This window comes from Fringilla coelebs (genome assembly GCF_963513975.1).
Source record: "Fringilla coelebs genome assembly, chromosome: 3".
Taxonomy (NCBI): Eukaryota; Metazoa; Chordata; class Aves; order Passeriformes; family Fringillidae; genus Fringilla; species Fringilla coelebs.
The window spans coordinates 34,723,379-34,750,207 of record NC_140030.1 but is presented as its reverse complement, the minus strand read 5'-3'; the positions used below and the strand labels follow the sequence as shown (position 1 = coordinate 34,750,207).

The following is a 26,829-nucleotide window of genomic DNA, read 5'->3' as shown; positions in this document are numbered from 1 at the left end:
TAAGGTAAGGATTGCTGACTGCACAGCAAATAGATTTTTTTCAAGACATGATACTTAAACAAATACAGGTTTTGCCCTTTAAATAAAGCAACTGTCCTGCAGTTGAGAAGCCTACAGGGCATCCATTTTGCAAACCCCAATTAGGTTTAAATTCAGTATGAATGTGTCTGGTGGCTTGGCACCCTGCCACAGGAGACCACTATTTGAGCTTTGCAAGTCTTCTGAAAAGAAAGGCTCACACCAAACCACAGCAAAGGGAAGACTAAATTTCCAGCACAAAAGGAGTTGTTGCCTCCTTCTTTAAACGAAGCTACTAATTTTTAGAGTTTCTCCTTAAAAAACTTTTAATTTCTTAAGGAGGAGAAGTTTCTTCCACACTGTTTCTGTACAATGCTTAGCATTACTCAGTGGTGACATGATGTGCCCCCAGCACAGAGCAAGTGTCAGTGTCACACAGCAGCCAACCAAATGGGGTGCATGTGCAAATTCCAACTCTGAGCAATGAAATACAACCTGTCCAAGCCATTTCCTCATGGCAGTATTGGCTAAGCAAACACCACAAATTCCATGGATGCTTAAAACAACAGTTAATTTGATGGAGACCAACCAGGGATTGTGTGTTTCACACTTACAGATTAACAAAAATTATTTTACAATTTAATTTTATAATGATTTGCAATCATAATTCTTCTTGGAACTAACATCAGCTTTTTGTAATCTATTTTGTACAGGAAACCAACTTACAACTTTTCATTTTTTAAAATTAAAGTTATTTATGAAAGTAAGGGTTCCTATACCTCAAAATTCTCTCAGCTTTGTTCTATAACAAATCTGATCTCTCTTAGTTCTTACTGAATGCTAAAGAGCGCCCAGGGCCTTGAGGTGATGGTATTATTATGGCAAGCTTGTTTCACAACTCAAGCATCAAAGGCCACCCTCACCTGATGCTTGGCCATCTCCATTCCCTCCAAAACCATCGTCTTAAAGTCCTCCTGTTTGTCCTGTGGAAGGAAAGAGGAGAACTTTCAGACTGCATTTCATATATGAAAAGAACACTCTGCCGTGAAGGCCGTGCAGTTGCTTGGTTGGGTGCTGTACTTCAGCTAGAAAAATCACCCACCCCAACAAGTCTGTGATCCAGAAATGGCACACTCAAGCTAGAATGGCCAAGACACTACTAGAGAAAACCAGCACTGCCAGTTTGTGCCTCCATTTATTTCCAGCACTGCCAAAGGAGGATTTTAGCACGTATCCCTCAGATAACAGAGCTTGAACAACACCATACTACATGAATCTAAACATGAGTCAGAATGCCCTGAAGGAAAATAAGGATCCACTTCATTTTTTGCAGTTATTTTCTAAGAAAACCCCACAGCTATATGTAATAGTATTCTTCTCTGCAAAAAGAGGAAATGGCCTGAAGTCAATATGCATTATCTCATGTTTATCTCATCAGTATAAACGTACCTATGGTTCAGTGTGCAACTGCTGCCATGACTAAGGGGTTCCAGAAATTCCAGGAATTTTTCTGAATTCTTGAAGTATACTGTGGGAGTACTGACTTCAGGCATCTATCTCAGCATACAGTACTTACCAGCAGCATGTACATTTATAAATCACACATGATGTATAAATTCATGCACAGAGATTACTTGGAGTGTGAAAACCTTCTAACAGACACTACATTCAACAGGGTTGAGGAGCAGGCAGTTAAAACTCATTACTCCTTTATACATGCAAGAAGAGAAATTTAGTTTCATCTTCATGGTTCAAAAAATTATAAAATGCAAAATGCAGATATGCTTCAGACACTACTTTTATACCCCATAATTGTGAGCCTTGCTTCAATAGTTCAGATCTGCCTGCAACTAAGATATCCCTAAATTTAATGCAGCCATTTGTATCTCAGCAGTAGCTCCTTTACTCACTGAAGACATTTGAGACTGTAAATGCAGTAGCTACAGCGAGCTGCCACTCTTACAGACCTGACAAAGCCAGCTATACAGAGAAACCTGAGAATAAAACTTCAAAACTGCCATAGGGCTTTGCACTTCCTCCGTTTCCCTGGCTCACCCATCAACATTTCCCAGTGAACTGCCCCCAGGGGGGCGCTGTCATCACAGCAGGAGCAGCAAAAATATCTGACAGTTCTTACTTTGTGGCAGCAGAAGGGATCTCCCTGGGACAGGGCTTGGCCAGCTTCCATTGGCTTCATCAGCAGATCAGGCCTCCAACCCCACAAACTGGGGGTTTAATACATCCCATGCCCCAACATAATGACAACCCTCATTTTGTTCCCACTCTACCAACTGTGCAGCCAAGATTTCCCCAGAACTGTTTCTACTGATCTCTGCCTTCTTCCATTCATCACAGTCCCAGGTTCTGCTCAGTCTCAATATTCTTAGTTCTGTCATGTTTAAGAATGCAACATTTCTTTAAATTTTTGATTGTTATTAACAAAACTGGTTTTCTACTTCAAAAAGTAGGTAGACTAGTATCTACATATATGACTGGCTATCTGAAAGTGATTTTATGTTTAGTGTTTATGTTCTTATCAGATAATGAAGCATATTTTACTTTTTATTTAAATAATACTTTTAATTTAGAAATCCAAAGTCAGTGACCATAATCATTTTGACCATAGCAGGCTATGAATTCTTCTGTCGTCTGTTTGAATTATTTTGGGGCTTTTTGTTTGTTTGATTTATTAGTTTTCTACACTTATATGGGTTTTTCGCCTGATGTTGACTTGGGATTCCTCCAGCTGGAATCTCCTACACCAGAAAAAATCCTTTCCATTCTTCATTGTTAAAAAAAATAAAATATTCAAACACTGCTTTGTGTTACTATACATGAAACCTTTCAGTGAAAAGCAAAAGAAAAAAGCACCATACCTTTGCTTTTTTCCGCAGCAGCTTTGCCAGACGCACCACATAGGGCTTGAATTCCCTCTGATGTGTTCCTTGTCTTCGTACTTCCAAGCCTGAATCATCTGATGCTTCTGGAATAAAAGCCCAACGATACCTGCCATGAGATAACACAAGCAGATGTTATCCATACTGAACATGCAGGCTTCTCTGAGCAATCAAATATATGAGTTGATGAGGAAATCTGGTGAAGCATCAGAGAAGGAGGGAGGAAAAAAGAAACCCAAGTCAACCCTCACAAGAAAAAATAAATGAAAAAAACATTCCACATTAGATTTAGAAATACTACAGGGCACAATCTGACACAGTGTGCACAAATCCTTCCAGCCTCCAACCCACATGAGTGTCTTTTAAACTGCAGGATAATGAGGGGTGACCAAATGTCTATAGAGCTGTGCCAGGACAGCAGCCCTCACACAGTCACCAGTGCACAGTGTAAAGGAAGAGGCACAATACTTTCTTTTGCCCTTCGTGGCCTCTCATTCCCAGGATCTCCAGCAAAAGCCAATTGTTTTGCATTCATTTTTTCCCAATGGAACAGGACAGAGGCACTGAGGAAGCAGTTTGCACACGTGCCCACTACTGACCAATAAAAACATGTGGGATCCCCTTTCTATGAAGGTTTGTTGCCACATCTTCCAGACAGACTGTGCAGGAGGAATTTAAGCAAGTCATGCTGAGATGACATGCAGTCCTCTGATCTCATGCATTACTCACTGAGATAGGTGGGTGTATTTTGAGTTTTTAGGCATTACTGCAACTAAGAACTTTAAAAATAAAATACTTGAATAAATCACTACTACTAATGATCTCTCAAGTGTGACAAATCTCTTGCCACAGGCTAAATCAGCTTGAACTAATTTGATATGCAGCATCATTTCCCCTTGGGGGCCACTCAGATATTGTGAGAACAAAGTATGGGCTGCCCTGGCTGAAGTCCAAAGAAAGAAGGGAAACAGAAAACCAAACACTTTTATATGCTAGAATTTTACCAGGAGGAATGGAAAAACATCCAAAAACTTAAATGACAATGTTTTCTACTCACATCTGAAATTGAGGCAGGTTTTCAGATGGTAAAGCTAGAGCCAAGTCCAGAAATTTGCAAGCAGACAAATACAGGTTCAACCACCTCTGGCTGTTGTAGGACGTGGAAAAACCATTGCCGCCTGTATAAGTTGTCTCCAAACCAGCAACAGATGGGCCAGAAGTTCTAAAATATATTATAGCAGGGAAGTGAGTCACAGCAACCTTCTGCTACATTGAAAACTTCATTTTTCTTACTTGTCTTTACAAATACACAACTCTTTATTTACCATCACTATCCTGAATTCATAAATTGAATCCCAACACAAGTCTGTGCCATGAGTGCAGTTCTGTATGCATATATACATATGTGTATATATATCTATATGTGATAAAATGTCAATGTATAATGAATGTATTGCACTGTATCTTATGAGGAAGTTTAAAATTGTCAGTCATATTGATATTACTTCATTTGAGAGAAAAACTCTCCAATAAACAAAACAAAAAACTAAAAAAATGAGCAAAACTTGGGCAAATAACTCTAGCTCATTTGAGAAATCTGCCTTTGCTGCTAGAATTGACTGAAATTGGATCACACTGTATAGAAAATAGATGAGATAAAAATGGATAATGAAAAAAGAAAAATTATCTACCTCACCTAATAAGAGAAGGAGCTATGCTTTCATTTAGACAAAAAAAAAAAAAAGCATCAGTCTTATTTAGAATAAGTGTATGACACAGAAAAGGTGTAAGTCATGCCATACATAATTTAATTGCAGCAGCAGTGCATTTTAGTCAGGCAGACATTGCAAGAACTCAGACACTTGTATCTTATAATTTCCCTTAGTGATTTATGATCAATCTGACAGCACAACTTCTTTTGTTTTGTCCTGAACAGTCTGTCCCTGGTACTGCAGTCAGACTGAACTAGCCTTTACTTGTCCTTCTCATTTGAGCTCAATAACTCTAAGACAAATTATTTTCAAGAAACACTCCACTCCCTATCAGCATACCAAGGGATTTTTATAAAGTTAAACAAGCAGGAAAATCTTACATTTACCTGGAAATGTCTTCATCAGCAGTGAGCTCTTGTTCCATCAGTAAAAACACTTGCACCTGAAGATCAAATGCTACATTTCAATACCATTTTCAATGGACTGTGACTCGGGAAAGCCTGAGTAATAAGCCTTAGACAAATAGTTTGGAGCTTTATTTCCTTTCTTGTATGAGTGGACACTGGCACCTTGAAGCTCTTTCATCCCTTATATATACCCTGAATAACACAAAGGCCATAAGGAACTGTCTCTTTTATGGCCAGGAAGACTCTCAAAGGCTAATCCCCTCCATTACCTAGAAAGAGAGGAAGACCTAAATGAAATGAGAGTAAAGGATTGTTTAATGGAGCAGGCCAGGCTCAGGTGTGAATTCCCAGAAGCACCACAGTCCTGCTAACTGAAAGTAGTTCCAAGACTGTGGTAACTTGTGTAAAGGCCCAGGCACAGCACAGGCATCAGAAGACCACTCTGAGTAGAATGGGTTTTCTAGTATTTATACTTTTCACAGGCTTATAATTAAATACATCTACTGCTAACACAACACGCTTTAAAATATTTATATAGCTTTCCTCCTTCTATTGCTTGGCTCTGTGGTTATTCAAAGGCTATGTCAGGCACCTGCAGATTGAAAAAATAATTAATCACAGCAATGATTCTGGTTTGTTCCCTCTGTTATTCAGTCCCTTGGGAACTCCTTGAATAGCAGGCTGAATGGATCACAGCATGCACCAACCACTCTCCTCCATTCCCACTGCCAAAGCTGAAACCCAAAAGAGTGTGTCAAACAGCCAACACAGGAGATTCTGCAGGTAGCAACTCTGGAAACAGACATTTTTACTGTTTTGTTATAAAGAGTAAAATGAGAAAGAAGAAATCTGAGCCAAGCCTTGTATAAATCTAGTCACAAAATTTAGCCACAATGTGACCTGAATGACCATCAACTGCCCATAAAACATGGATTCCGACTCCTATAGATGGATTCTCATCCCCATTGTTGGAAGAAGAATGACCAGGAAAGTAGAAATGGAGATGGAAAAAAGAGCAGGATGGTGGAGAGGGTACACATACATAAGCAGAAATTGAAGTAGGATTCAGTTGGGAAGAATGAGGACAAATGCAAATTTAATTCAGGAGACAGCTGAACAGCTGAAACAGTGTAAGCTAACAGATGCTCAATTTCATCACAAAAAACAGACATCAGGACTATGAAAATAAGTCAACTTTCAATTTGTGGCCATTGCACATTTATTTGTTCAATCTCTAGAAGAGATTTTCTTAAAAATCTTGAAGAGGAGTGAGGTTGTGTCTCAGGCGTGCATCAGTCTTCTAAATAATGAATGACACCTTCAACTCACCAGTTCAGTGATCATGGTTGGCCAAAGTGAGGTAAGGTGCTGTGGAGACATTCTTAAAAGCAATACTCTGAAAAACAGGAACACTTGGGAATGAAGGGTGGGCACCTGTGGCAACCGGAGACTTTCTACCAGCCTTTCTGAAACAAAAAGCCAAGAAGGATCCCTCAGTTCAGAATAATTCCAATGAGAATTTTCTCCTTCCCTCCTTTACTCTCAATGTTAACTTTAAGTACCAGCCATGGTACTGTTCCAGTACTTTACTGGTATTATTCTGTCAACATAAAGAAATAATCACTCCACCAAAGAAGGAACAAAACTGAGAACCCTTGTAAGAGTGCAGTTGCCTATTTTGGGTAAGTTCTCTACAGAAATGCAATAGTGCATCTGGGAAATTTGCTTATCTTATGCAGAGTTTCACCCATTACAACAGGAGGAGTTAACATATTCCAAACTATACAAAAACAGCCTGAACAACTCAGATATATTATTGTTATTAAAACACTGAACCATCAAATTACTTGAGAATTTACAAAGGGATGATACAGTTTTATTGAATTATGATCATGTCTAGGCTTTCAATATATACAGAGGCAGACACAAAGACATTTTTCAGTTAAACCAACACACATGCATGTTGTAGTTCGGACTAGTAAAAATCACCTGATTCCATGAACATAGTAGTCTCAGCTACTGACTTGACTGGAAATTAAAAAAAAACACAAAAAAAACCTCCAACAAACCAACCAAATAATTTTACAAAAAATAGATTCCAGAACAAATGAAACAAAAAAGTTGATGCAACTGATTTTCCATATAGAAGAAGAGACCAAAGTGTCCCTCTGGTGCCATGAAAAAATCTGAAAGCTGCTGCTAACTATTAGCATCACCTTAAAAAGATGATCCAAGCAGTTTTCATTCCCTGTCACATAAGATAAAGGGTCATTGTAAGAAATAAACTTCAATGATAAATAGGAGAGATAAACTGAATTGAGGAAAAAACAACAGCAAAAGAAGTCAAGAATTCAAAATGTCAAGATCAGTTTTCTTATTTCTCCCTAATTGATAGGTTTTTGTACTTCAGATTTTCATATCAAAGTATATTGTGCAGGTATCCAAGGGTATTGACAAAATGACAGATCAGCACAATTATCTGGATTAAAGTCAACTGGCAACCACAACCTGAGTATCTTGTAGTCATTTGAGACTGAAAACATTTTAACCAAAAGCTGCAGAAACTTTGTTTCAGCTATGGAAACAGTATTACACACTGGTCTTGCAAGATAAAAATTTAACCTGCTGTTACTCTGTCACACAAGCATTCTAAAGCTAACAGGAAGAAGTCCGCTCAACAATCCATATTTACTGACCTTGTATGTCTGGCAGGTATTTCTGGTACTGGTCTATCTCGCTGCTAAAAATGGCGAAGGCGAGTCTCTTGAGGAGCATGGCGCGCTGCTCCAGCTCCGCGTCTCTGTTAGCAAACAGATTGAGGGAGCTGCTCTGGGCCACAGCCACTCGTGCTGAAAGAGAAAAGGGAAAGTGCAGCCAAGAGCTGATGAATTTCCCTTCTGCTTCATTTCAAGGAACAAATAACTCTTCCTTTGTGATATTGGGGTTTGAAAGCAGATGTTAAGATGATGTATGCTTTGCAATTTGAATCCGTAACCAGAAATTCAAAATAAAAGTTGAAGGAAACCCTGTAAGTATACACGATAGTGGCTCGGATTAGGAGCTTTTGGGAAAGAATTTAGCTATCTTTTTAAAATAAAATTTGCATGTATTGATGCTCAAAAAATTATAAAGTGCAGAATCCAATTTTTTTAACCAGTTGGAGTCAGATCTTCAAACCCAAACCTACTAAAAACCATCCCCACCCACTCTGCTTAAAGAGCTTTGCCGTATAAGCAAAATTCACTGTGTGTGAGGATGGTATCAAATTCTCTCACTTCAGGTTATTTATGGAGCTCCAGAAACAAATAGTCAAAGAAAACATGAAAAACACTGAATAAATCAAACTGGAAGGAATGTTGAACAAGTGTTTTCTTTAAGATACTTATTTTTCATTTATTTAATGTTTATACTGGAGACAAGTCGCCACTACATCAATACTTACTCATCAAATCTCTGAACGTGGTTTTGTCATGTGTCATCAAATTATCCATAATAGCTCTCCAACTAAAAGAGGAAAATTGTACACAAATCAGTAAAGTGAGCAAAAAGCAAGAATTTTCAGGAACATTTGCAAATTTTTTCTGCTCTTTCACTTTAGGCTAAGGCTTCCAATCCAAGCTCTCTGCTTCATAAGGTACCATTTACATGGTGCTTGATCTGAAACTGTGTTTCTTGAACCCCCTTCTCCAAGAAAATAAGGGATGCCATTCAGAGGGACCCTGACAGTTTTAAGAAGTGGGCCCATGCAAACCTCATGAATTATGAGGCCAAGTGCAAGGTCCTGCAGAATGGTCAGAGCAATTCCATCCACAGATACTGGCTGGGCACAAAATGAAAGCTGAGAGCAGCTTTGAGGAGAAGGACTTGTGGCTGATGATGGATGAAGATAAAAAACTTAATTTTATCTGCCAATGTGTGCTCACAGCCCAGAAGGGCAACTGCACCCAGGGCTGCATCAGAAGTGTGGCCAAGAGGTCCAGGGAGGTGATTCTGGTAAGACCCCACTTGAAGTATTACATCCAGCTCTGGGACCCCCAGCATAAGAACGATGTGGACTCCTTTGAAGGGGTCCATGGGAGGGCCACAAAGATAATCACAGGGCTGGAGCACCTCTCCTATGAAGACAAGCTGAGGTTGCTCAGACTGGTAAAGAGAAGGTTTCAGGGAGATCTTCTAACAGCTTTTCAGTACCTAAAGAGCCTCCAGAAAGCTGAAAGCAGCTTTTTACAAGGGCATGGAGTGACAGGACAAGAGGGAATTACTTTTAGAGTAAAGTAATATGACTTTTAAAGAGGACAAATTTAGTTACTAGGAAGGAATTCTTTATTGTGAGGGTGGGGATGTCCTGGCACAGGTTGCCTGGTGAAGCTGTGGATGCCCCATCCCTTGAAGTGTTCAAGGCCAGGTTGGATGGGGCTCTGAGCAATCTGGTCTAATGGAAGGTGTCCCTGCCCATGGCAGGTGTATTAGAACTAGACCATCTCTAAGGTCTCTTGCAATGTAAATCATTCTATGTTTCTACAAAATGCTAATCATGTTTGCCTTACTTTTTTTTTTTAATTTCAAGGTAACTATTTTTAAAAATAGATTTGTGCATAGAAATATACCTCACATCAGTTTCATATTTCATGTGGTAACCTAAACCACAGAAAAATCTCTATTTCTCTCAGTAAAGATCTATTGGGAAATTTTAGTCCCCATCTAAATAGAACACATAAAATTTGTAAGGGCCACCAGTATAAACAAGAAGAATAAAGTCTTACTGGTTAACACAGGAAGCATCCATCTGGAAGAAACTGGAATCCATAAAGAGATCAAAGGCTTCCTTTTTCCATGCTCTCCTTGTATACTGATATCCACTAAGACTGCTTAATAACTGCACACAAGCTCGATAGCTGGATGCATTGTGAGCACTAAACAAAGAAAAAGTCAACTTAAAACAATTTTGAATTGTTGCTCTATAGAAAGTTTGATAGACATCTAATCTTTATCATGCCTGTTTCAAACTTAAGTGCCACCATCCAAATTTCTACTGGCTGTAGGCATCTACATCAATCCAATAAACTAAAGATACCTGTGATTACGGAGGTAGGGCACAACATAGTGCATAATATTTACAAGCAAAGGAATAACTCTCTCTTTTTCATCACTGTAGAAAACCATGTCCAGGAGATGAGCCAAAACCTATAAAATGAGAGGAAGATATGTTATATGATATATTCTTAAATTGCTTTTTACCTACCATTCAGGTTTGCTTTTTTTTGTTTGTGTAATGTTCTTTATTGAATATTCAAGTTTATGATAGAAGAGATCACATTTCAAGTATCATGCAAAATCCAAAGTATAAAGATTCCATCATTTTTATAACACATTAAGGTAAAAACACAGAAGCACAAACTCCTGGTTAAAGCACTCTAGAGAATAAACTACAAACATAGAAAAAGTTCAAAGACTGACTGCAATTATCAGCAGTATAAGATGTAACACAAAGTTAAACACACAAAACTTAAAATCAAAAAAGCTTTGTGTGCTACACATCTGAAAGGCCATGCTTTATACCTTTATACCTTATATCCATCTCAATGGATTAGCAACAAACTTTTACATGACGTGACCCAGAATCCATTCACATCAGTGTTTCCCATTAAATCTCCTTCTCCAAGCTTCTAGTGCAAAGCTTTTAACAATATAAAAGTTTATTATAAGACACTATCTGTTATCTCCAAGGAAACATTTACCTCAGAAAGTAAGGTCAATGCATGGACACTATAAACAGATGGAGTTATATTTGAAGTTTCCATTGCTGGAGACAGCATATCTAAATGAAGATAATAATAACAAAAACAAGTCCAAAGTTAGTTTTCTCAAGCTATTATTTACCTTACAGCATATTTTAAAAATATGTATTTTGAAGATGCACAAGCTTTGCCAGACACATTAGTGCTAGAACAATACTGAAGAATTTTACATACATTCAAGCAGCAAAACTGTTCTCTTCATTAATTTTAGCATGAAAATCAATGTTTTGTTTTAAGTAAAGATGAAAATGAACCTACCTTCAACATCTGATTCTAAGTTGTTTCCATCAACCATAATCTTGGGGGAAGGCTTAACCTCTAAGTTTCGTCTTAGCCAAGTGGTCTGTTCCAAGGAAGAACCAGCAATTGCCCCAATGGCATCCACTATCTTGTGTGTTACATCCTGGTAGGAAAAAAACCCCAAGCATTTCAAGAACTTTGTGCAGAAGGGCTGTATTCATTGTCCTGATACATAGAAAATCATTATAACCAGATATAGCATTGCTTTCAAATAATTCCTTTATCAGTGATCAATGACTTCACAAAAAAATGAGACCTTTTTCAAAAAATTGTAAATATAAGGAGAAGATATTAAAGAGTAATTTCGTACTACAGAAGTGATATAAAATATTTCTAGCACATTCAAGCATCTAGTTCCAACCCCACTGCCATGGACATGGACAGCTTACACTAAACCAGTTGTTCAGAACCTCATCCAAGTGGCCTTAAACAACTGACAGGGCCAACTGCAACTTCTCTGGGTAAACAGTTCCAGCACCTCACCACCTTCACAGTAGAGATTTTTTCCCTAATATGTAATCTAAATCTAATCTCACTTGGAAGCCATTCCTCCTTGTCCTGTCACTGCATGTTCTTGTAAACAATCCTTCTCCATCTTTCTTGTGGCTTCCTCCAGGTACTGGAAGCCTTCCCTTTTCCAGGCTGAGCAAACCAAATTCTTTCAGCTTTTCTTTTAAGAGAGGTGCTCCATTGCTCTAATCAACTTGGTGGCCCTCCTCTGGACTTGCTCCAAGAGTTCAGTATCCTTCCTGTGCTGGGAACTGGATGATCTTTAAGGCCCTTTCCAGCCCAGGTAATTCTATGATTCTATAATTTATTCTTCAGTATTTGAAAAAGACACATACAACAAATTTCTTACCTGTAGATCTCTTTGATCTTTCTTATTCTCCAGACTTGGGTTTTTCATTATGAACTCATTAAGAACACTGAAAAAATATAGAAGTTGAATATGGATTTTTTTTTCTCATACATTATTCAGCAGTTTTCAGAGTTGGGACAAATCTGAAGACACTTATTTGTGCAATATTTAATCACTAAACCTGCAGGGATTGCTACTTAGCAATATTCCAGGAAAAATCTTTTCAAGTTCCTTAAGTTAATTTTTATCATAAGAGTTTACCAAGAACATGTTTTACTTGATTATATATAAAAGTATCTTCAGAGACAGTTTACTAGGAAGATAAACTCAAAAATATTGAAGAAAACAGTCCTTGAAAAATTATACAGAAAACATATTCAAAGTTATATTTCTAACAGTCCACAATTTGTTCCCATGGTGAGAATTCAGCCCACTTTAGCGGGCTTCAAATACCTAAGAAATAGTAATTGTTGTTATTTATTATGAAAAATAAGAAACTTATATCTGTTGCTTAAAGAGCCTCAATCACTGAAATAAGCATTAAGGTGAGGTCGTGGCTTATATCATACTATAATATTACATTTAATGTCTGTAGCCATTCCTCAGAGAAGAAACTAATTTGATAAGAGCCACAGGACTCAGGCAATAACTCTATGAATCAAAAGTATGAGACAGATTTAGAAACACTAACACTTCAGAATAATTTCACACACCTACATTTGAGCACATTTGAAAATTGCAAATATCAGGAGCACTTACCCAAGTATGAGAAACTGTCCTGGGGCTGGAAGACCAACCTGTATGGAATCCTTTAACAGAAGCAGCAGTGCTGCCCAGCTGTCCACTAAGCTGGTCACTGGAATCCTAAGGGAGAGAGAGCAGCAATGTCAATCATGAGAACATCATCTCCCTCAGGTATTCCCCTAATTTCTTTTTACATCACATCTCTCCTGTCAGATACTGGGAATCAACACCCCTACAGCCTCTTTTAATACAAGCTTACTATATCAAGTCTTAAGAAACAGATGAAGGTAGAAGAACAGCATTCTCAAAAGATGCTTTTCATTACAAAACTGGAATGACAAATGAGTTACAGTACAATTAAGATCAGCTTTCTTTGGGCAGATTACCTGCAGGATTTTTAGGTGGGGGAAGATAGGTGATGCAGTACTATGAAACTCACAAAATAAACCACATTTTTTTACAAATCTACAGATCAAACCCATTCTTTCTTCACTATTTATATTACACAGACTATTCATCATCCTATGACAAAAAGATGTAAAATATTCAAATTGATTATCTGCTTCCTGATGACAGAAATAAAATTGAGTTTGTCTTCTCACCTTTGAGTATAAGCATAGAAAAACTGCAACATGCAGACTTCCAGTGAAAGATGCTTCTAGAAAAAGATATGAAACCTGTTTGTCAGAAAGAAGTGGCGCTTTTTTTTTCCCTCACCAGGATAAAACTGATAATACTATAATATTACTGCATACCTAAACATATAGCTTAATTTAATAGAATATAAAAAAAGTCCTTTCAGACATCCCTCTGTAAAGCTATACTTCATTTATCTCTTAGATATAGTGAAAATGTTCACATTGTGCTGCTCAGCTTTGTCAGTGAAGTACCTATATCATCAGTGTTCCAAGCTGCTTCAAGAGGACATCATATAAATCAAGATCTGTAGAGTTTCCATACCTTGTCCTTTGCTATGGCTGGAGGCTGCTTCAGAACTTCTTTCACTGTCTGTATGACAGTCTCTGTTCTCATAACACTGATAGAGCGAACCAGCTCAACCAGCAGAAGTTGTTCTTCACATGCTGTAGGAATAACCTAAATGAAACAGATGTATGTCACAGATTACCAACACAGACAATGGCTATGCCAAAATTAAGGCAGCTGTCCTCATGGGATTGAAATTTTATCACTTAACAGTTCATCTAGACATCTGGCATCACCTACTCTTCCCCTGAGGAATTTAGGAAGATTATCCCATTGCAAAGTGGTATCTCCCTGACAGTACAGTTGCTAATTAGAAATGCAAATATTGTCCATACTTTGTTGTCTTTTTTCATCGGAATGTCTGAATATTCTTCTTCCTAACACTAAATCACTTATAAGTATTAGCACAATTTGAAGTGACCACTGTAATATAAAAGTACCTTTGTCCTTGAAGTATTTTTGTTTTGCCTCCTTTCATTCCATACAAATGCAATAGCAGCCATGAAGTGAACACCATGATTCATTGAAATTGGACCCAAAAGTTCCAGAATCTGTTGCCTCAAATTCTGAAATATGAAAGCAGAACACATACCCTTTTAGATAAGCACCTTAGCATTACATTCAAAACCTTTTCTCTGCAGAAAGCAAAGAGGTGACATGTTGCATTGAACTGATACATTTTAGCTTAAAAGCATATTCAATATTCATCTATAAAAGCCTGTTTTTGTGGTGAGTGACTAGATGAGGACAGAGGCATAAAAATTCAATTTAGATTTAAGGGAAGAGGATTGAAATTATTTTGACAAAGATATTAACAAACACCTTAAATGATATTATCCCTGATGTTCTAACCTTAGTTGACCCAAGATTAATAGTGGTGATGGATGCAGCAGCAGCAGCAGTAGTTTTCTCTGAAGAATCTGCAAGGTGCAGGATGCTCCACAGTAAAGTCACAGAAGACATGATCATATGCAAGATAGAGAGGATCCCATTGCGTGCTTCAATCAAATGCTTCTGATCTACATTAACCAAAAGCTAGTGGGAGAGGAGAGGAGTATTCAATAACTACATAAACAGCATATTTAAAATAGAAAAAAATTTCAACTAACCTAACATGGGAGCTTTCAACCTTAACTTTTTTTCATAATTTTTTCATTAATTCTTAAAATAGGTACAGCTTTGAGACTTTTAAAATAATAGAGAAACTTTTGATTGAGTTGTGCGATATCAAATATGGGAGGCCTCATGTTTACAGCAATCAATTTTGCATCTTCTGCCTATTCTTTGCAAAACAATTATTTCAGAATTTTAAGTCTAGCTCATACTCTAGGCAAAATTACTTACTTACATAAACAAAACCCACTTTTCAGTCACTTTTAAATGAATGGAAAGCAAAGGGCTGTAAGAATGGGGAAAAAGCACAAAAACAAGATTACTGAGAAAAAGGGCAAAATCTTCTCATGGAATCTGGACCAAATTCTTAACAGACACTGTGCTCAGAATATCAGATCTAAAAATACCGCTTGACTAAAAAGAAAAATTGTGAATATACAGAGGGAGCAGAAGGATAATGTTTAGACATATTGCAAGATGAACACAACAAAAGCAGCTATAAAAGGTGGAATTTTAAAGGTCTTAAAGTTAAGGAATTCAAATTTCGTTATTTCAGGGTAACAGAAAACAACCAAAAGAAGCAAACAAATATTCTCTTAAAAGTATCATCCAAAGAAACCTGTTTTTCTGTTTGTATTGTCAATAAACCCCCATATTTATAGCTAATAAATATTTGTTATTTTTGTCACCCAGATCTTCATAACTGCTGATATAATCACAGTCCTTGATTTGACATGAATTGCCTAGGAATGTCTCAGACACTCAGATAAGTTTACCTGATGATACTGCGTAGATGGATCCAGGAGGCAGTAATGAATTATTGTTGTGATCCCTTCTAATAAAGTGAGAACCATATCTGGGGGAGTGACTGATGCCATCCAGAGAGGCCTAAAAGAAGAGTAATTTTTTTTTTTAATGAGTTAATCTGACAGCAGAATAATTCAAAACAATCAAATTCAGTTAAAAAGATTATACCTCTAAAAATACATACCTATTATCAGATAATCCAGTTTCATATTTATACTGCTGAATTAAATTATCCAAGTTCCTGCAGAGCTGAAGAGTCACTGAAACAACCACCCTTTGAAGAACTTTTCCCATGTAAGGCAACGTAGAAGTGATAAGGCCAATCCACTGGGGATGCATTTTACAGGCACAGTGCTGGTGCAAAGCTCGTATCACTGCACACAGAAACATGCCTTGGCAGGTTATTGGCTGGGAATGCAAATACTGCAGAGAAGTCATCGGCTGCTGGGGACCAATGTGCTCCAGGTCTGTTATCACAAAGTCAAACACTGTTTCATTTTCCTCAGGAACAGTCATTACTCTGTGTTCCAGCACAATCAGCCGCTGAAGTACTTTCAAAAGTTGTGACTGCAGAGTACTACCATTATCAAACTCATCCTCAGAAAAATTTATAAGGCTGTCTTCAGAGAAGCCTTCTTCTACAGCCACTATGTTTTTTCCAGCTATCTTTTCACTGTGCCATTTCTGGGCACTGAAGATAGAAGACAGCAGACAATGCAGGATCACTTTCTGAACCTTGCACTTGGACAACATGTCTGAAATAAAACTAGGAAAGCCCTTGGCAGAGCTTTCTATCACTTTTGCCAACTCAGCAAAGAGGAGTGTCAGAATTTCTATACTCATCATTTGCATGTTGCGGTTTCCTATGAGGTCTTGGGAGGTTACTTTAACGTGAGTTGGATAATGGCTCCGCATGTAGTACAGACACAAGGAGATGAGAATCTCTATGTACATAGAGCTCCGAAAGTTATGGTTAGAATCAACTGGGATGTGACTATAGAAATCCTTGCCCATAACAGATATTCGATGCCTGGCTAGAAGATTTTGGAGCAATGAAAGCTGAGGAGTGTATGCATTGTTGACACTGGTAGTGGAGATGGCACTTACAAAAGCTGAAGGATTTGTTTTCAGAATTGCCTTAATTGCAGAAAAAGCATACAATGTCCTTGAAGAGTCATACAACTGGAGATAAAGCAGCACATGTTGATACAGTGGATGGATATTGAAGTTAGGAGATTTTCGCATTCCTGGGGATCCAACATCACTTTCTATTTCTGAAATCTCTCCTTCTCCACAACTGTACCAATTTTCTAAATCAAGACCATCACTAAAGAAGACATTTGTTTGTTTAAGCTTTTCTGTTTGTGCTTTCTTCTTCTCTTCATCTTTCTTTTTGGCTATTTTTACCTTAGGTTTTGCACCTGGTTGCTTACCAGCCTCTTTAACAATTGTTTCTTTTTCTGACATTTTTTCTGGTTGCTTTCCTTTAAAGCTGAACTGAATACTACTGTGGCTATGCTTTCTAGACTTTGATTCAGTGGAAGAAAGAGTAAGATCAGAGAAGGATTGCTGGCTTTCTGCAATACAAGGTGAAGAGTTATTTCTTGACATTTCATCTCCTAAGCTCTCAAGTCCAGTCTCAGTTGAGGCTGATAGTAACTGTGAGCTGTCATTACTAAGTAAACTACTTTGGCTACTTTGAATATTTTGATCATCACTTTTTGTAACCTCTACAGTGCTATCCAATGAGCTGAATTTACATGAAGCATCCTCAGAGTGCAAACTGTCTTTAACTGGTTCAACTTCTTCTCCAAGACCGATTACTACTCTGCATATAAGATCTGTAACCACTTGTTGCACAATTTCATCAGGTGAGTCTTCTTTCAGAGTCTGAGAGCTATCTTGAGCACTCAGGCTTTCTGTTTCCACTTCATAACTGATGTTGTCTCCAGTAGATGACTGAGAACAGCCAGAGTCAGAACTCTGCAGTATTTCAGCCTGATGATCAGGAAGGTCAAAATCAGACACAACCATTGGTATGGTCTCACTGCTGGTACTTAACAAGGAAAGCCTGTCACTCAGAGGATTGACAGTTAGGCTGAAGTTCTCCATTTCATCCACACCAAGTTGCTTCTCATTGCCTTCTTTAGGTATAATAAGTTGTCCTTGGCTTACAGGCATGTGGGAGAATGCTTGAAGAACACAAAAAAATGTATACATGTAAGATTTTGTTCTTCAGAATAAGAATTCAGAATTAAAATTTAGAATTTAAACTATTATTGAGACTTCAAATCATGAAGGCATGGTAAATAGTGTCTTTCTATTTCACAGAAGAAAAAATATATTAATAAGCAAATGACAAGTTCACAAAAACAAAGCAAAATTGTTTTAGCAGTACACCTTAGCAAACCAGCATAATTCTCCATGAAACATTATGCAGTCTTTTCTGCTTTTGTTTTCACAAGAAACAGAAGTAGTAAATTCTAAACTAAAATTACGCAATACATGCAAACACCTTCAAAACTTATTGGTATGTTTTCAGCCAGCCCCACATCATTCATAAAAATGTTTAGTTTCTTGGTTAAGCTTCAAGCCATATTCTTATGTTCTACCAAGACTCAGTAAGATGTAACAAAATGCTCTGCATTAAAATACTTGCACATCATTTTAATGTAAAAACAACACAACTTTAAACAGTATTTGGAGCACACAAACTTGAATTAGGAAAATACCACACAAATGCAAGTATAAGCTGTAGTTATTCCAACACTTTTTTCAGTTACCCTCAAAAATTTCTACTATGATTTCAATATTGTATGCAAACAGCAAGCAATGAGATGAGAGAACTTCCTATAGGCTTCTTGTGTACATACCATCAGCACAGCTGAACTTTTGCATGAACTGCTTTTCATTTTCTTCTTCAGGGTGATTGGGAGATTTGGTCCAGTAACATTCAGCCTGTACTCGCTGAACAGAAACTCGCTGAGTTTTTGGATGGAGAAGCAGTAGGAGCAAAGGTTCAAGAACCCTTGCAATATCATGTCTTTGAAGCACTTGATTTAACCAGGCTTGTCCCACTGACCAAGTAGAACCATCCAAGCTATTGAGGCTGTCCAGCATGATAAACAAAGATCTAGAATGGAAAGAAGAAACAATCTAGTGGATATTGTACACAAGAGTAATCCCATTTTAATCTGATATATGACAAATTGAATGTTGGTACATACTCCAGTCTCTTCCCCATACAAAGCAAATGTCAAATCAAAACGTTGAACCTGCTCTTTATATTTTAGTCTAGTCTAATGAAGGAGTGGGCAGGAAGAGCTAGTAACAAAGTCAGTTATAACAGTTGCTCTAATAGTAGCAAGATCATGTATTTGTACAGCTATTAGCATAACAAGCCTTTGTTGCCTTGTAAGTGGTATATTAAAAAATATACCATTTAAAAAGCCAGTTACAAGGACATATGGTAAAGAAAACATTCAAAGATCTTGTCTTCAAGAACAGAGAGGAGAAATATACTTGATAATTCAGCAGTTTCTACAACTGTTATTTTCTTATGTTAACAGTTTTAGCTTTGAGAATCCTTTTCAGACTTAGGGAAAAAATATATATTGGACTCTGAATTTTACCTACTGTTTCACCTTCCCCAGTAGTACATGTTCATAAGCTTTTAACTGTATGCACAGAATTTATCACCATTTAAGAAATGCGTGACAGCATAAGATAAAGAAATAACCTTTTTACTCTACACCTTACAGCTAAGTATGCAATACAAAATCTAAATAAACACTTTTCCACAACATTTGTGCTAGCTGAGGAAGACATGAGTAGTTCAGAGTCCGGATCTTCAGTCTTTTCTAAGATAGTCCAATACCAGAACACAAAACAGAAATCCTCTGCTGCTTGCCATAAATGACTTCTTACACAAAACACAGATTAAACAAAAGAACTCATATTTTAACACTTGCTTGCTATTTGGTATTTAAGTTTTTTTTAGTTTTACTGTTACTTTCTACATAATGTAATTAAATTCTGGGTTGATTTCTCTCTCCTGCTTCTGTATTTATCAAAACACAGCAAGAACTCAGATATTAAGTTCAATATACACCACAGCGATTTTAACTACAGCGATAATCAATGAATATTGTCACCATTCCTTCCCCACACTCTTTATAGCTACTCTTTATAGGAAAAATTTAAATCTTACATAATCATAACTGGGAAAACAATTTTGTCTAACACAAATTCTTGTCCACTAATTCATTTCTTGTCCTTCTTCCTTCCCTCTCACAGCTACACTGTAGTTCTTAAATTTTTCAATGCCCTATGTTGCCCGTATAATACTGTCAAAGATTTTGGAGTAAAATTATTTCAACTGAATCAGACTTGCAACCACCAACCTGTCAAAGGTGCGGCCAAAGGAAGAAGATTTGTTAATGTGAAGATCTCGTGTGAGATGCCACAGCACTGCAAACTTGGCATGAGCTTCCATTCTTACTTTCTGTGGACCAAACCATAAGTTAGATCTGTCAGAATGTAAAACTTCTGATAAGAACTGGAAAAAGAAAGTCATACAGCATCCTAAACGACATAAGATACAATGAAATTTACTTCTTTGATTATGTGTTAAAGTACTATTTTTTAATCTTAAAAGCAGTAGTAGCTAACAGTAGGTGCCTGTGAGAAATTTAGTACCATGAAAGGATTCCTGCCTATCTTGATCTTGGCTTGTTTTAAAGTTTAGCCTGTCTCTTTCTAGTCAACTTATTTTAATTCCATTACTGTCATACTAGAAAGAAACAGAATAATTTTCTAGCTAGATATATAGACTGAGCTCTTCACTAACATGTAAAATTTAACTCTGGAACAAATTGGACAAATAGGACCTGCTCACTGCCCAAAGGATCCATAATGACTAATAAAGTCATAGTAATAATATGCAGAATATCATAGAATATCCTGAGTTGGGAGGAACCCACACGGATCATTGAAGTCCAGCTCTGGATATTTAATGGTAATAATGGTGTAAAGTAACAATTGTTCTGTTTCTCTCTTTACTGAGGCTGATCCACGCAAAAAAGTTATTCCAGCAAGGCTGTAAACAACAGTAAATGTCATTATATGACTTGAACACATGTATAAAACAGCTTCACTCAAAAGACAAGCAAGTTAGTAAGCATTAGTAAGAGTGAACAAAGCACAGCAATCAGGACAATTACACCAAATAAATAATTGAAATTACTTCAAGTTCTATACAGGCTTAAACTAAATTACTAGATGATGAGCAAAGACAAGAGGACAAAGGTTTTCACTTGTTTGTTGTTAGAATATATGGTTATAGGACATGAACTGTAGGTATATTTACCTTTAGCCAAAGTAAGACAAAACTAAAACCAGTTAAAATCACTAACAATCTGGCATACTTCCAGACTTAGTTTACATTATACAATTTAAGAAGCTTTGCAACAGCTTCTTATCTATGCAATATCTGCCACAATAATGGAAACTTTAGGTAAAAGCTATGAAAATTATGAAAAAGACAAATAGGTCATGTTAAACTAAAAATAGAACCTCTCCAGATTGAAAACAAAAACCAAAAGAGGCAGCAGCATTCTAGAAAGTAAAGCAAGCATCACTTGTATTTAGAAAAATATGTTGCTCACAGGAAAATAATCCACAAGACTGCTGCAAAATGCATACAGTTGCACAAAATAATACACTGACAGTTACTGAATAGAGTGAAAATACCAATTCCCAAACACAGAGACGACTCCATGTAAGCCCTTGCAATCCATGCTGTGAAGATGTAAGAAATTACTGTTTTCTCAGGAAGGTAGGCAGAAAAGAGCAAGTTCTACATCCACAGTCAAAGCAGTTTACAGATCAGCCTAACTGACACTAAAAATCACCAATTTCAACAATATGGCAAGCTGTGTACTGCAGTGATTGACAGACTGGCTCACATTTATTCTTGTTGACCTGGTAACTCTGGTATGGCAGAAAGGTAAGCACTCCTGAAGTCACACAACCATGAGTTGCTAGTATGTGTAAGCAATTCCCTACTACTCATACTGTTGGAGCTGTGCAAATAGCTCATATACCTGAAATTTAAAATACTACACAGGTCCCAAGTTGAATGGCAAATTGACAGCCTCTATGTGAAACAAATTTCTAGGTGAGGAAAAAAAATAAGTAAAGTACCTGTCATGACAAGAACTCCTACTAACAACAGCAAAAACTAAGCACCTGTTAAAATCACATGACATCACATTACTTTGTTAAGAGAGAAAGTCTGTTGCTGAATGGTGAAAAACCTCTGTCGTCTAGCATTAAACTAGAGACTCATCACAGACCTAAAATAACATTTGAAACAATGTAAGGCAATATTTCTTTCAATATTGAAGTTACTAATACCCTCCTCTGAGGGGTCTTTTATCTCAATATATTTCTGTATATACTTTACTCATCTTTAAGTAAATACACGAGCAACTTGCCTTGTCTCTGTGAGTCAGCTGCTGACTAATAACATCTTCACAAATGCTGGAAGATGGGACGAGGTTGTGCAGCTGGTAGAAGAGCTCCACACTCTTCTGATGATGCTGAGGAGTTCCATCACCCAGCTGGTCCCAAAGAGTTAAAGCTATATGCTTTGTACATGAAAAAAAAAGTTGTAAGAGACACAAGTGAATGACTATCATGCCTTGTTCTGCTCTATGCAACAATGGGAGACATCACATCTGCCTCTTGGTCATAGGGTGTCATCAATCTGTAAAATGGTTCCTTTTGTATGAACACAAGGAACTGTTCAAAACACTGCAATAACTTATTACATAAAAGAATTCCTGTTAAGGAGTCAGAACAGAAATAAATTTTCATTGAAATATAACTAACTACATAATTCACCCTGCTGATGATTTTTTCTTGCAAAAGATTTCTTACATAAATTACACAAATACAAAAATTGTTTACCATAGTCTTACATGATGCACATCTCAGTTTCATACCTTTGCTGATTAATGCTGCTATTCAATTAGGTTTTGTTCATATCTTTAAAATATTCAATTAAACAAGGAATTTCACACAAATGATCAGCAAGAGAATTGCAGGAAGAAAACTTACTATGTATTTCATTTAGATTCTAACACAGGTTACAAATGTTATCAAAATATTCAGCAAGAAAATTTGGGTTACCATATCAAGAATGGTAAAGGGGCCAAGACTTATTCTTCACCAGACAGAAAAAGTCTAAACAGCAATGAGATACAGAATCTAACCTTGAAGAAGTCTGTCTTTTCAGCCATATATCTCAGATTGCCTTGAGTAAGAGGAGGTCTGATGACAACAGCCACTCTTCCCTGGTTAGGACTAAGAGGCTGAGCAGTTTCCACACTGTTCAGATTTTCTCCAGTGACAACAGCAACAGATTGAGTCAATCCAACCAAGTCCATCACGAGGGAAATAGTAACACCCTGAACACTGAAATTGCTTGCCTGCTTGCAAGCATTCATTAAAGTCTGTAGCCACAGTGGAGGCTGTACTTGTTCACAGTCTGAAATAAAAATAAAGATTATACATTTATTTAAATATCTACATATCATGGAATTTTCCGCTTGTATTCCATCATTATATGTGCAATTGTCCCTTCATATTTCAATCTGCCCATTTAGGAAAATGTATGCAAGAGGAAGATACTTCCTGATGTATCTTAAAAATAATCCAATTAAGAATGCAATACTGTATCACTTCAAACATGTAGTAATCAAAAATGAATAGAAAAATTTTAACAAGGAAGAGAAAAATTTTATGGAAATGCATTCAGATGATTTCCTTCTTCAGACAAAACTGGACTTCTAGTAGTTAACACACATCCTTTCACTCACTTTTCTTCTTCACAAAATTCTTCACTAGCAATCAGGAAACTGGAAAGGTTAACCCTCTTAACACCCTAGATAGCAGTCTGGAATAATTCTGTAATATATTTTATAGAGCCTAGGATAATATAATATATTATATTCATGCAGACTCATTTTAAATTGACAAAAATAGATTTGCCTGGCAACATTTTAAAAATAGAAGTCTGTGAAAATTAATGGTTTGGTGCAGAGCTATGATCCATTAGATCATACTCTGTTTTCACTGTAGGTGGTTCCTTCCCCCTTTTTACTGTCCTCTCACTTCATCAAGCCATACTCTGGGTTGATACTGGAAGTGTCTTTCTCTGAAGTTCACAGTCAACTCTCCAAGTGAATACTGCATCCTTTTATTTTTAGAGATACCAAACTAACTTCTCCTAAAACTTCAAAAGGACTGTATTGATCATGTTCCTAAAAAGGCAAATACATCTAGAACCAGACGCAAGGGAAGAAGTGTTATTTAATAAGCACATATACAGTACCCTTTTAGAATCAAGAGAAAAATGATGTGATTTCTAATTTATATCCACAGCTCCACTGGAGTCTAAATATACCTAACAATTCCATATTGTATTCTAGAGTGTACAGATATAACCATTTTTTTCAGCTTCACTCAGTTTCTTTTTTAATTTCTTCAATTAAAGATAGCTGAAAAATTAGTCATACAGCAGACTTAAAGGACAATTATGTTAAATATCAGATTGACTTGTCTCCTTTAAATAAACAGACTGACCAGTGATTAAGAGCTATTGGGTCATATCATTAATGCAACCCTTCAAAAACACATTCCAAATTTAGGAAACCTTCAAGAAACACAGCCTCTTCGGCAGTACAAAAGGCTCATATTAATAGATAGGGTAGTGTAGGATTATGGAAACGACCTTCTTCCATTCTCTGTTCCAGTGCAATTCCCTGTTATGGGAAGTAGGCCCAGAACTATTCCCATCTGCTCTGACGTTCTATACATTTGAAACAAAATCCTTCCTGTTGGTTTTACCCACCTACAATTGATGCTTATTCCTCAAAGTTACACTGTTTAGTAGACTGCAAATGATAACTCACAAATAGAAATGTTCAGATGATGAACAAGAAACACAAATCCAAGACATTTACCAAAAGTGAAAGGGATTCCTAGAAGCACTGCCCTCATACAAGGCACACACTACTCAAGCTCTGCAGGCTCTTTGCTCTACAGTGCACGAGGCAGTAATAAGCAAGTGTTATATGCACCAAAAAGTAATAAGCAAACAGCTGACATTTTAGTCTCTGGACACAACCCTCATTTGTAGGCTGTTTGAGAGAAATAAATCAATAAACGTCTAGCATTTTCAGGGTCATGCTATAAAAACACAAATATTCTGAGACAGACATTTTATAAAAGGTAGCAGATGTTTGGTGTTGTCATACTCATAACTAATAAACAGCTATAACCAAGTTGCTTTCAACTGAAAAATATTTCATATGTCTAGATGTTACGAAGTCAAATATATGCTCCGCTCCTGGCTATAATGAAGACATAAACAGCACATCTTAAATACCACAGAAACAGAAGCAGTCATGTTAAATTAGTGTGCTTGCTTCCAAAACCAAAAAACTACTCATCTTCAAACACTGCTCACCGCTTAGCCTTGATTTGAAAATTGTAAATAAGAACAAAAAGCTGCAGCTAGGAAGTTTCCTAGAAAAAAATAAAACCAGAGATGACTGTGACAGTAGACAAAATTAGTGTTACTATTTCTTGCATGTTCCAAGCATATCCACCATGAAAACATTCTAAGAAGCAACTATCAGACTGCAGATTAGAAGTGGATCCAAAATTGGAACTGTGAATTGAAGACTTTACAAACTGTAAAAAGGATTGTTCATCCTAAAATGTCACAATTTACAGTAACCTGTAACTGTCAGTGTTTTAATCACATCTGTATCTGAATAGTTTCATCTATTTGTGAACACATCCATATCTTACCAAAACTCACCACTTTTATTTTGTTTCTTAATGCAATTATAGAAGAATTTTTTTTGCAAGAACCGTGCCTTTCATAGGAGCAGAGTAGAATTAATTAAATTTCTTAGCTGGTATGATTTTTACTGGTCAGTAGCTTACAATTTCCATGTACTGCCAAAGGTAACAATGTGCACATCAATCCAAAGCTGATAAAAGGAAGCTAAAAACATATTTGATGTGAGCTGTGGCTATTGCAATATGACAAAGAAAACATTGTGGGTCCATACAGTAAAGAGGAAGACTCAACAATATTGGTTCTACTCACAGGCTTCAGTTTACATAATTTGTATTTTTCACCCCAATATAAATTACTGTTAAATTCCATGACAGCAATATTCTTAAAAATCTATGAGAAAATAATTTCGTTTCCGAACATAAACTAGTTGACAAAGAAGAAAATTTAGATTTCTGAGAGGAACAGCAAACAATAACCCACACAAAACACAATACTATTACATTAACTTTTTTGGCAGAAATAGAAAAATGATTATTTTAAAAAACAAAGAACAAATGAGAGTGCAGCTTACCAACTTCAGGCTTCCCAGGATGTAACTCTGAAGTGCGGTTTCCTTCAGCAATGTAAACGGGAAAGCTCGAACATTCAAGGTAAAGCTGACAAGCAGCAATAAAGGCAGGAAGGTATTCTTTCGGTGTTTTCTTCTTGGTTGTTTTCTTCACCTTAGCATCCTCTTGTGATTCTCTGTCCCATTTTGCACTCTGTCCTTGCGCTCTAGTGGGGTCTACCGGAAGCTCTGCCCCTAATGGCTGAGAGGAGGAATTATTCTGAATGATATACAGGTTGATAAATCTGGTTAAAAACTGTTGGACATATTCCAAACAGCACTGCATTGCAGTCTTTTGGATTGTTTTCCCACTACGAGTTGCTGTCCCTTGTGTCATTATGGAAGGAGGCTGTACAATGGTCTCCTCAGAACCCACGGTTGATGCTGTCTCAGTCTCTGAGGATGTGCTACCAACAATAGGGATGCCAGGTGCACCGTGACCTTCATTCAGCGCTCTGTCAATGTCATCGGTTGTATCTGCCTGGTATTGTACGAATTCAGTGAATCCACTTTCTGATGATCGACTGCTTGGAGGATTTTCACCATCTTCAAACACATCATTAGGATTTTCAAGTGACACTGATGGCACCTGAGCAATATAAAAGTTTAATGACTGTTCAAAATAGGTTATTTAGGTCTTAGCAAAACAATATTTATTAGTGTATTTATTTGAAAGCAACAATTTTATTCCAGAGTTTTAAATGCA

At 36.9% G+C, this 26,829-nt stretch overlaps 1 protein-coding gene across 6 annotated transcripts in view; it reads right to left on the bottom strand.

Moving 5' to 3' along the window:
* Positions 1–26,829, bottom strand: part of DOP1A (DOP1 leucine zipper like protein A) — a gene marked incomplete at its 3' end in the record, with an annotated part of 59,702 nt that overhangs the window by 1,479 nt on the left and 31,394 nt on the right. For 3 of the 6 annotated variants that reach the window (XM_084203070.1, XM_084203072.1, XM_084203071.1), the window contains 24 exons: positions 26,088–26,712; positions 22,917–23,191; positions 22,133–22,289; positions 20,043–20,139; positions 18,513–18,772; positions 15,824–17,831; positions 15,609–15,720; positions 14,572–14,754; positions 14,160–14,285; positions 13,696–13,830; positions 13,338–13,393; positions 12,751–12,855; positions 11,992–12,058; positions 11,091–11,235; positions 10,773–10,852; positions 10,109–10,218; positions 9,798–9,947; positions 8,477–8,538; positions 7,731–7,883; positions 6,364–6,500; positions 5,014–5,069; positions 3,973–4,137; positions 2,895–3,024; positions 942–1,001 (listed from right to left, as the gene is read on the bottom strand). In XM_084203070.1, the coding sequence (XP_084059196.1) occupies positions 942–1,001; positions 2,895–3,024; positions 3,973–4,137; positions 5,014–5,069; positions 6,364–6,500; positions 7,731–7,883; positions 8,477–8,538; positions 9,798–9,947; positions 10,109–10,218; positions 10,773–10,852; positions 11,091–11,235; positions 11,992–12,058; positions 12,751–12,855; positions 13,338–13,393; positions 13,696–13,830; positions 14,160–14,285; positions 14,572–14,754; positions 15,609–15,720; positions 15,824–17,831; positions 18,513–18,772; positions 20,043–20,139; positions 22,133–22,289; positions 22,917–23,191; positions 26,088–26,712 (5,454 nt within the window). Of the gene's footprint in view, positions 1–941; positions 1,002–2,894; positions 3,025–3,972; positions 4,138–5,013; positions 5,070–6,363; positions 6,501–7,730; positions 7,884–8,476; positions 8,539–9,797; positions 9,948–10,108; positions 10,219–10,772; positions 10,853–11,090; positions 11,236–11,991; positions 12,059–12,750; positions 12,856–13,337; positions 13,394–13,695; positions 13,831–14,159; positions 14,286–14,571; positions 14,755–15,608; positions 15,721–15,823; positions 17,832–18,512; positions 18,773–20,042; positions 20,140–22,132; positions 22,290–22,916; positions 23,192–26,087; positions 26,713–26,829 lie in introns of those variants that run through there. The other 3 variants (XM_084203073.1, XM_084203074.1, XR_014616049.1) reach the window with 2 other exon arrangements.